Source organism: Cryptomeria japonica, chromosome 11 (assembly GCF_030272615.1).
Source record: "Cryptomeria japonica chromosome 11, Sugi_1.0, whole genome shotgun sequence".
NCBI classification, from domain to species: Eukaryota; Viridiplantae; Streptophyta; class Pinopsida; order Cupressales; family Cupressaceae; genus Cryptomeria; species Cryptomeria japonica.
Window position 1 is genome coordinate 632,545,031 of NC_081415.1, and position 11,717 is coordinate 632,556,747.

Genomic DNA, 11,717 nt, shown 5'->3' on the forward strand with positions numbered 1-11,717 from the left:
GGGTAATAATGAATTGTATCAATTATTTTTCATTAAATGAATTATATTGTATTGTTCATTAAATAAATTGTATTGTTCATGAATTTTATTATTCATTAAATGAATTGTATTGTTCATTATACAAACAACACTTACGATGAAATGAAATGAATTGTATTGTTCATTAAATAACCATTATTAACCATTGTTAATTATTGGAATGAAGATTAAATATTTCCATGATAACATTATGCACAAATGAGCAACAAATTATATGATCAAATATCAACTTATGTATATATGAAAATGTCAAATGATTACAAATGTATGTCCATACACAAATATGGCATAAACGCCAACTCAAAAAAAATGTATGTCTATATACGTGAATGTATGTCCATATACAAAATATGCATGCCAACTAGACATGTAAGCATCCCAAAACTATCTATAACATCCTAAGCTACTGATGGATCATCAAAATCGACCCTCTTCGCAATAGTGCTCAGCTCTGAAGGATCGTGCACAAGAAAAAAACAAACCACGATTAATATTATTTATACTATATAACTCACATTCAAAAAGTTAACATAAAAAAGAACTATAATTGAACTATTCTTGTTTACCTCATCTCCAAGTTTTCTCTTTAGCTTTGCAGGACTCTTGATGTATGTATTCAGTAGAGGAGGTATGTTTTCAATATTTTCATACACAACCTACATATGTTCACAAACATGACATTGATACAAGTTAGCATATAATTATCACTGATAATAACAAATTATATATACTAAACACAAAATAAAATAAACACACATGTACTTGAGGCATCTCTTCTTCTTCTTCATCTTCAAGTATACTGAGTGTAGTCAATAAGGATGTGAAGCCAATAATTCTCTATACATATACACAACAAGTATATGAAACTATCAATCTGTGTCTAGACATGTATAATCACTATAAGTTATTTAATCTATTCATTCAATCATATTTGAATTCAATTACCTTTCCCTTGTCTCCAACTGCACTACCAGATCCTAAATCACATTGCCCCGCACTTGTGCTGCTTGTGCCCTACAAGATTAAAATAAGATATACATGCAAGTTACCACATAATCTAATTAGTACCAATATAAATGATGAGCATGTATGTACAATAAAATACAAATGACTAGGTGCAATAATATATGTATCATCAAGCTATCAAGGCCAAAGGAAATGGCCGTCAAGGTGCCCTCCTTAATCTATGTCAACTCCTCCTCGGTCATCAACTATTAAATAGACCATGAAAATAAAAATTAGTACTTAATATTATCTAGATTATAAATATTCATTTAAATTATAGCATGAACTATGAAAATACAAATCTTACCACAACATCATCAATGTATGATGATGGTGCCTCCTCGCCTCTAGCATGCAAGGACTCCCCAAGGTATCCTCCAGTATATGTCATAGCATCTAGTGCATCGTGCATCTCATGCACCTCATAATTTGCACTGTCCGTAGGAGGATCAACAGGTTGTCCAATTGGACCCAAGCATACGTGCCCACACATGACACAACTATGAGACACACAAATGTGTGGAGCCAAGGATGATGTGTCAGCAACACCGAATGCACTACTACCATCAAAAGTAGGCTGAGCTACTAACCCATCCTGAGAAACAAAAGGGCTACTCAAAGAGTGAATAGTCGATATGGTTCGTGATGCCGACTCACAAATGATATATAGATGCTACATTGGAGGTGGGGGATCAATAGGATGAGGGGGGACATATGGGCCCTAGACTACTCTGACTGCCTCAAGTCTATTTTGGGGCATACCTAAACCCACACCCTAGAAAGGTTGGATGTCAAAGTAGTTCACATGTTTTTCTAAAACAAACTTAGCATACAATTTTTTTATGAAGTAGAAGGGGACATTAAGATTGTTGTTGGGTGGTTTGTCGAAAACCATCCACCAACGATCCCAAAAAAAGTTCACAATACCATCATTTGTGCACCATTTAATAGAAATTTTTTTGGGGGGGGGTCTACGGGTTGATCAGTGTGGGGATTCACAAACAATGAGGTGATATCAGCTTTGGATATCTCAAGATCCTTGATCTCCTTATATGACAAGCCATCCACATATTGTTCCCTCATAGAATCTCACCACAAAAGGGCGGCATTGTGCTCCTCAGTCATGGTTTCCATACTCACTATGATCGACGTGAGAGGATCAAACATTGGGTTTAGGTGAGGTATCCTACGATATACATCTGTAATCCCCCCTCAATTCATTCAAATTTTATGCAATTAAATCCTGAATTGAGGGGGGGTTTGGCAAAGGAGGGTTTGGTTGTTGCGGTTGTGGTTGATCAATGTTTTCACTGTTATCCCAAATTTTTAACCTAATTGAATGTAAACAATTGAATTTAGTTAACAAATTTAAACAATTTTTTATTTGATTTAAAAAAACCTAGTTTTCATGAAGAAAACCATATTTTCAATAAAAAACAAATAAACATTAAAAAATACAATAATTGAATGAAAATGATTGAAAACAATAAAAATCTTACCTTTCAATGTATTTTTTAGCAATTTTTGGGCGAAAAACTGGATATCGGATCCAACCGGCTCCAAGGATTAGAGTAAGGGCTTGGCTGGGGAGAATACCCCCAACAAAGAAATTAAGATAGCTGAGTGGAAGGAGGTGGGTCTGGAGGTGAACTTGGACCCTGTGGGAGATGAGGCTCAGGATGTCTCCCATTTGAACTTTGACCTTTGTATCAAAAATGAAATGGACTGCTTCAATAAGGTCTTCTTTTGGGTACAAAAGGAAATTAAAAACATAAAAGCTAAAGAGGTCCAGGAAGCTAGCAAACTTGAAGCTATGGAAACTATTGACACCGAAAAATTTAGCTCTCTACCTAACTACTTAAGTGAGTTGACTAAAGCTACCAATAATGCAGAGGAAATTATAAATGCCCAATGCAATAGCTTTAAAACCCAAGAAGATAGGGTAGGGGCAACTGAAAAGAATATTGAAGTGATTGAGAGGACCCTCAAAAATATTGGGGAGCAGAGTTACAAGATTTTAAAGACCACTTCTTATTTTATCAAGGTCCTTATTAGCAAACTCGAACAAGTCCAGAGGGATAAGGGCCTCGGGGACACTACTGAGGAGAAGGACAAAACCCCTAAAGATAAGGAAGCTGGTCCCAAAAAAAAGAACAAGAGCAAGTACCAGGAAGAAGCAAAACCAAAGAAAGGACATTGAAGATCTCAAGAGGACTACTGTGATAATGGAGCAATTGGACCTGGAAGCTGCCAAATTGCTAAGAACTTCACCTAGGCTTGGTTTTTTTCTTCTTACTCTGATGTTTGGTATTTAGTTTCTTTGTGTTCTTTCTTTTCTACTGCTGGATTTTTGTTTTCAGCCAGTTGTCCTTTCTGTGGTTGTTGTCTTTTATTTTTCTGGTGGACTCTAATGACTATCTTTTGAATCTTTGATGTAAAGGGTTTTAGGGGCCCTTCAAAACCTATTTTCCCTTAATAAAAAACATACAAGTAATGTATAACAAACATAAACACATTTAATTTCATGATCAATGTTTCCATTTACTGACATAGAAAGCCTATCACCTAAATATCACATCACTTGCATCAAGATTACCTCATAAATACATCATAGTTACATCACTTTTGCCTCATTTTCCATGTAGGCATGCCCATGCATTTTTACATCTGATAAACATAAGCACAACATGGTAACTGCACAAAATCTCCATCAAACTCACTTAGCTAACTAAATCCAAGAGTAACAATCTGGAACAAGAATGAAGCCATAACATATTAAATAACATCATAACATATCTCAAACATGAGGAATTTAATCATCAATAAGGAAGTCAAAATCACACATAAGATCCATTAGCATCTAACATAACTATCATAAGAGTGATTCATGGATTGGCGTTACAGTTTGTATTAGAAATCCTTTATCAATATATACAATCATAATGAAATATTGTGTTATTGGTAGGAGCACTCACATAAAAAATCATCGATCATGGTTTAGTGTAGGTTTGTATTAGCAATGTTTATTTATCTTTTCATCAATGTTTGCTAACCATTATAGCTAATCAACATGATATATATTATGAGTAGGATAGATTAACTTGTTTTATCTTGGTATTGTATGCTTGCATTCTATATTTATGCACTATCAAAATATGAGAAGCTTCTAATTCCCCTTATGGATATTAGAAGACTCATTTTATAGGATTCTTTTATTGAAAACTTTCTTTAAAAAATTTCAATTTTGATTTATTCATGGAAAATAAGTGTTTAGTATGATGGAAACCTTTGTGTGTGTGTGTGTGGAAATAAATAAAATTAAGATAAAATTACACTCATATTATTGAAATTTAAAATTAGAATGGTGAATTTGACTCTACAGTTAGATATGAAATATTTTGTGATTAATAATAATCCTTCATCTTTATATATTATTTTTATTATAAATCTAAGCTAGAATGAGATTATTTTTAATTAATGTTCAGAGGCATTCTACAATGATGGGAAGGACCCTTCTCAAAATGATAAGTTTTGAATAGACATATAAATTAAAAATTAAAAAATAGATGTTTAAAACAAAAATTCTACTATTTCATATTTACAATATGTAGCAAATATTTGTTTTAGAATTATAAGTATTGAATAACTAATTCAATAAAAATATATCTTTAATAAAAAATTTATTTTTTCTGATTCCTTTAATAATGATAGGAAGTTTAAAAATTAAAAACTTATATTAGGAAAAAATATAGTAGTTTTTGTTTTGTAGTGAAGATATTCTAAAGAATAATAAAATAATTTTAAGGTAAATACAATAGTTTCAATTGATAAATGTATTCAAGATATCTATACTACTTTTATAAAATGATTTGAGAATTTTTATGTAAGTTTTGATACAAAAATAATCATGAATTCCTAAACATAAATTGTAAAATTGTTTTAATATGTTTTCATAACTTTTTGGTGCATATTTCCTTTCCATTAATTTTTTGAGTAAGAGTTTATTTCATATGGTATAGATTTGTTTCTATATGTCTAAATTAAACTTTCATTTTGTTGAAGCAAGAACACCATTGAGTTTAATTTTTATTTTTCATGGGTATAGAATAGAGACCTTGATGTTTGGTGAAGAATCTATGTTCGCTAGAAAATAGAAAATAAATATAGTAGTTAAATAAAATATATTGAAAATAATACTTTTGGAGAACCTACTTGAGGTTATGATTCTACATATCATAATTTCTTGTTGATTTTATCTGCAGTTCAACCCAAGGTTTGACATAAAAGTTTCTAATTAGGAAGGTAGAGATTTTCATCAAAGGATCTTCAAATGAAACCTTCATTTGAGGTTATAAGAACCTTCATTCAAAAGGTACCTTCAAATGATAGTTCTTTTCATGTCAATTTTTTTGTTTGTAATATTAAAAAATTCAAAAGTTTTCAAATGAAGGTATATTTCTATTAGAAGGTATTTATGTAAACACCTTCAAGCAAAGTTATCTTGATTTGAAAATATGTCTTTCAATGAAAGTTTTTTTAAATTCTTTTTTCTTTAACAACACAAATTTTTAATATCCCGTAAATGAAATGCACTATTATAAATCTATTCTAATAATTTATCATTATTATATAATATTAAAAAATATGTAAAAAAAAATTAAAAACTTACATAACTTAGTCCTTAAAATATTTATATTGAAAACCCATGAAATACACTTCAATCTACAAATGATATTTTAAATCATAGTTTTAAAACTCTTTGACTCGCCTCGGACTCGCCACGGACTCGCGAGTCCTTTGGCGAGCCGAGTCGACTCGCCTAGGACTCGCGTGGCGAGTCCAGGCGAGTCCCTGTGAAAGACTCGCGAGTCTTTCGCAAAGACTCACGCGAGTCTTTCACTCGGACTCGCGAGTCTTTCACAGGGACTCGCGGGCCCAGAAAAAACGCGCCCGTGGGGCTTAAAACCAATTTTTTTTTCATTTTTTGACTTCAATTTGGGTTTTTTTTGGCTGGAGTAGGTTAGAAGGGTTTGGAGGAGTAGAGGGAAGAAGGAAAAATCAGCAAGAGAGATCTAGGTAAGGATTTTTCTCCTCCTTTTTTTTTTTCATTTGAATCATTTCATTGTTTTGAAACTGAAAAAAATCTTGAAAAACAAGGGGATATGCTGCCAAATTTTTTTCTATTTTCTTTCCTAAGTTATTTCCTCTTTTTTTTTTCTTGTTTTTGAATGCTATTTTTCCCAAATGATTCATTGTCATTTTTTTTGTTGATTTTCCATAAAACCCTGCTGATTTTTTTTTTTTCATGTTAAATCAGCAATGGCAAGTTCAACTCCAAGGGCAACCCCAAGGTCAGGAAGACAAAGAGATAAAGCTTGGAAATATGGGATTGCAGGAAGCAAAAAGGGGGAGGTCACTTGCACCGAATGCACAAGATGGATGACTGGTGGAATCAATAGATTAAAATACCACCTTGCACAAATACCTGGATATGGTGTGGAGGCATGCCCCAAATCAACTCCTGAAATTATTAGAGAGATGAAGGCCATTCTTGCTGAGAATGATATGCATAAGGAAGAAAGGCAAAAAACAAGAGAAGCCATAGCAGCTGCAATGAATCCCACATTGTCCACTTCGGGTCCCATTGGTCATAGTCGGGGTCGTCAGTCACTTTCATCTTTTGGTGACAATGAGGGTGAGGCTAGTGGCACTCCTGTTAGATCAGACCCTAATTTTTTTGTACCACGCAATGTTCCAGGTGCACAACCTTCACTTGAAGGTACAGGATGGAATAAAGAGAAGCATGAACAAGCACGGATAGCAGCTTCAAACTTTTGGTTTTACAATAATCTATCTTTCAATGCAGCAAACAATGTGTATTGGGAAAGTTTTGTTAATGCATGTACAGTGGCGGGTAAGGGGTTTAAGGCCCCAACAGGTTATGACTTCAGTGGGCCATTGCTAGAGAAAGCTGTGAAAAATACAAAAGGTGTGGTTGATGATCAGAAAAGGTATTGGAAGAGAAAAGGATGCAGCATTTTATCTGATGGATGGACAGATGGACGGAATAGGACTCTTCTCAACTTCTTGGTGGCTTCAAATGGTGCAATGGTATTCATAAAGTCTGTTGATGCCTCAAATGAAATAAAAAATGCAGAGACTTTGTGTAATCTGTTGGATGGTGTGGTTCGGGAAGTTGGAGTTGAGAATGTTGTCCAAATTATCACGGACAACGCAGCTGCATATGTATCTGCAGGTAGAATGCTTATGCAAAGGCATCCTTCGATTACATGGAGTCCTTGTGCTGCACATTGCTTGGACTTGGTGCTAGAGGACATTGGGAAGATTGGATGGGTGAAGAAGGTGGTTGAAGATGCAAAAAGTGTCACCAAATTCATCTACAACCATACTTGGGTGCTTGCTTTGATGAGAAAATACACAAATGGCAAGGACCTTGTGCGACCTGGAGTGACACGATTTGCTAGCCACTTCATCACTTTGCAGAGCATTCTTAGTGCCATTCCTCATCTTAAGCAGATGTTTGTGTCAGATGCTTGGTTGGGGTCTGCATACTCCAAAAGACCTGAAGCAGAGAAGATTGCGACCATTGTTTTTGATGATGGGTTCAATAAAAATGGAGAGGAGTTGACTGCGGTAAGTAACAAACACAAAAGTAAAGTTTATACAATCTTGTCTATTTGCTGATTTTATTTTTTAGGGGTTGATTTTGTATTAATTTAAAATTTGTTTTAATTTTTTTAGGTGACAGAACCTTTGGTGAGGGTTCTTCGTATGGTGGATGGAGAGGGCATGCCAATGGGTTTCATTTATGAGGCCATGGATAGGGCCAAAGAGGCCATTTCACATTACTATCGTGGAAATGCAAGAAAATGTGAAATCTTTTGGCGCACCATTGATCGTAGGTGGACAAACCAACTCCACCAACCGATACATGCCTTCGCCTACTTTTTGAACCCGAAATTCTACTTCTCTGATTCATTTAGGGCTGATGAGGAGGTCATGGCAGGTGTTATTACATGCATTGATAAGATGACACCTGATCCTGAGTTGAGAGACAAGGTTCTTGATGAGTTGGAGGTGAGATTTGACATTTGCAATTGCTCTATCTTTATTTATGAATTCGGAAATGTTCATTATTGAATTTGAGTTTGACACTTTGACTATCTAGTATCTATTTCTGAATTTGGAAATGTTCATTCCATTGTTCAAGATCTACAAAAGTGCAGAGGGGAGACTCTTCTCATCACAACTAGCAATTGATAGGAGAGGAAAACAACAACCAGGTAAAACATTTAGTAACTTAGTTCAACAGTGCAAGAAAAAACCTACAAACTTGATTGTTACATTTTTTTCTCAATTCTAATATTTCTAAATGTTTTTTGTAGATTTATGGTGGGAGAATTATGGTGCCGGCACGCCTAATCTTCAAAAGATAGCTATCCGTGTTTTGTCTCAGCCATGCAGTGCTTCTGGGTGTGAACGAAATTGGAGTGTCTTTGAAAGCATTCACACAAAGAAGAGAAATAGATTGTCACAAAAGCGGCTCAATGATCTAGTATTTGTTCGGTACAACCTTCGCCTTCGAGTTAGACAGGTGGAGGGTGTTTCACATGAGGCCATTGACTTGGATGAAATTGATCCATATGGTGATTGGACCATGAATGAACAAAATGATGGTGATGATGTCCTCCTTACCGAAGAAGAAATTGCAGAAATAGAGAGAGGAGCAGCACAAGATGCAGAAGGAGCAAGATTGGATGAAGATGAGGACGAAGATGAGGATGATGATGAGGACTATGACTTTGAAGAAGACTCATCTCACCATTTAGATACCACAACACCCACTGCTACTACTTCTAGCTCAAGGCCTGAAAAATTGAGCTATATTAGGAAAAATACAAAGAGGAAGATGTAGTCTTCTCTTTGGTTTGTTCATTCACATTGCTGTTTTTCACATTTGCAGTTGGACTTGGACATATCATTATATGTAATTTTGTGAACATTTATATACTTATGCTGCCATTATAGTATTATACATTTTAGAGTTGAAACTTGAAACTTGAATATGCTGCCATGAATGATGAAATTTCAAATATTGCGTGTTTGTACTTTGTAGATCATATGACATGTGTAATGTTTCAATTATGGCACTTATGTTCTCTAAATGCATTAATTTCTTTATGTTTTTTTGTAAAACTACGGTTTTTTTTTTTTGCCGAGTCTTTGCCGAGTCTTTCGCGAGTCTTTCACGAGTCCGAGTCCGAGTCCAAAATTTTGGTTTGCCGAGTCCGAGGCGAGTCCGAGATTTTCAACTATGTTTTAAATCAATAGAAAATGAAAAAATAAATATATCAATACATACATAGATGAAATCCAAAAAATAGACAATAATATAATTATTGATATAAAAAGCTAAAACAAATATCTGCAACTACAAATATTTATAATTCACACCAAAAACATATATATAAATAATTTCCACTATTCCATGCATAGGAAATGCTATGTGATGCCATGAGAAAAAACTAGTCCACATAGACTGGCCTTGTTGCACAGTCAGCCTATACATTACAGTGCCACATGGACTCGATTAATGGCAACACCTCAGTTTGTAATGGATATGTGTTATACATAATCACAAAAGAAAGAAAGAAAGAAAGAAAGGACAGCTTAAATTGCTGCTGTAAATGGTTCCTCGTAGCAACATGAAATTTGTGAGGAGGGGAAAATAGAGACCCTCCCGTTGGTGAGAACATTCGGAAGGTTAAAAGAAGATTACTGCAAGTTGCGAATCTCTTGTGCAATTTCATAATTTGAAGTCACCCTGTTGCTGAATTTGTTGAGAATCAAAACTCATACATTTCATAATTTCTTCCCATTCCCTTGATGTTGAAATTGCTGTGAAATATTATGAAGGACAACAGGAGAAGACTGATCCGGTTGTTGAAATTGTTGTGAATCACTCATGGAAAGACTATCAGCAGGTGAATCCTGCGAATTATTATCCAGATATTTCCAAAGATCGCGCCAATCCAATTCTGACTCGACAAGTTCGTCAAAGCTGGGAAAATTTGAATTATCCCCTTCTTGCTGAAATTGTTGTGAGGGATTCAAAACATTCTGAGTAGATTGGGAATTCTGATCCATTTGTTGAAATTGTCCTGCACCACGCCGAACAACACTTGGAAGACTCCTCGAAGAAGAACAATTCACCAAATTATGCTGCGAAAAACCCTTGAAGTTATCCGGAGAGGCAATAGCAGGGAAATGCAGGATATCATTATCTAATTGTTGTTCAAATTGCGGTGGATTATGATCGAAAATATATTGTGCTTGCGGCTGAAATTGTTGTGTGACAGCGCTGGAAACTAGAGGATAACATTTTGGTGCTCTGCAAAGACCCAAATTTTTCATGGCGGATCGCTGAGGCCGAGGCTGATGCGTATAAGCCCCTGGTCTTTGCCAATGGGAATGCTGAGAAGGAAAACGAAGAGGAGGTTGTAGGTTCGAAACACCATAGCCACGTCCTCCAACCTGCCTTTCATTTTGCGAGCGACTCGAAACATTCTGAGTAGATTGCGAATTCTGATCCATTTGTGGAAATTCCAACATTCTGTTCGAGTGGGATGCCATTTTCTTTCAAATTCACTCTCCTCACTTTCTGATTTGACGACAAAAAGAATTGTGATGGCGATTGACGATAAGAATGGCCGAGCAAGACTTATATAGACCTTCGATTTACTTGTACTACACTCCAATATCCCTAATTATAGTTTATTCTAATAATAGAACTAATTTTATTTTTTTATAATTGTAATAATAGAATTGATTTTAAATATTACATAAATCTTATGAAGATAATGTCCTAAGAAGAAGAGATCATCAAGGAATTACCTTCTTATTGTATGGACGGTGCTCTAAGTTACACTCCAAGAAGTAGCTCTAATTTTCATTAAACTTTAATTTTCTTTTTGCTGGTCAAATTTTATATATGAAAATAAATAAAATAATTCTTTTAAAAAATTTAGTTATATTTAATTCGATTTATAGAATTAAATCTAAATATTATATATAAATATTATTAAGATTGTTTTTTTCTAAATATTCATACGACCGTTAAAAATTATTTATTTATTTATTTTATTCTAATTTTAAATTTGATCTCATTTGAAATATTTATTTAAAATTATTAAATTGATATTTTTAATTAATTATGATCATATAAAAAATAAATCTAGTTATATTTAATTTTATTTAAAAATTAAATTTTAATATTATATAAAAATATTATTAAGATTACTTTTTTCTAAATATTCATACTACCGTTAAAAATTATTTATTTATTTATTTAATTATAATTTTAAATTTAATCTCATTTTTAAATTTTTATTTAAAATTATTAAATTGATATTTTTTAATTAATTATGACCATATAAAAATAAATCTAGTTATAAAAATTAAATTTAAATATTATATAAAAATATTATTAAGATTACTTTTTTCTAAATATTCATACTACTGTTAAAAATTATTTATTTATTTATTCTAATTTTAAATTGAATCTCATTTTAGATTTTTATTTAAATATTAAATTTATATTTTTAATTAATTATTACCATATAAAAATAAATCTAGTTGTGTTGTAAATGCAA

The 11,717-nt window shown here is 33.3% G+C and overlaps 1 protein-coding gene across 1 annotated transcript; it reads left to right on the forward strand.

Moving 5' to 3' along the window:
* The first annotated feature begins 6,062 nt into the window (after positions 1-6,062).
* LOC131860427 (uncharacterized) lies at positions 6,063-9,369 on the forward strand. The gene is made up of 5 exons (XM_059214849.1): positions 6,063-6,120; positions 6,362-7,698; positions 7,807-8,142; positions 8,276-8,348; positions 8,451-9,369. Exons 2-5 carry the CDS (start codon positions 6,364-6,366, stop codon positions 8,978-8,980), a joined length of 2,274 nt encoding a protein of 757 aa, XP_059070832.1. The 5' UTR covers positions 6,063-6,120; positions 6,362-6,363; the 3' UTR covers positions 8,981-9,369.
* Positions 9,370-11,717: the final 2,348 nt, after the last annotated feature.

Bases quoted from the DNA above. Each gene is read 5' to 3' on its own strand.
- LOC131860427 (XM_059214849.1), top strand. From the start codon at position 6,364: ATGGCAAGTTCAACTCCAAGGGCAACCCCAAGGTCAGGAAGACAAAGA. The intron at 7,699-7,806 runs GTAAGTAACAAA...TAATTTTTTTAG, and splicing joins ATGGAGAGGAGTTGACTGCG to GTGACAGAACCTTTGGTGAG. The intron at 8,349-8,450 runs GTAAAACATTTA...TGTTTTTTGTAG, and splicing joins GAGAGGAAAACAACAACCAG to ATTTATGGTGGGAGAATTAT.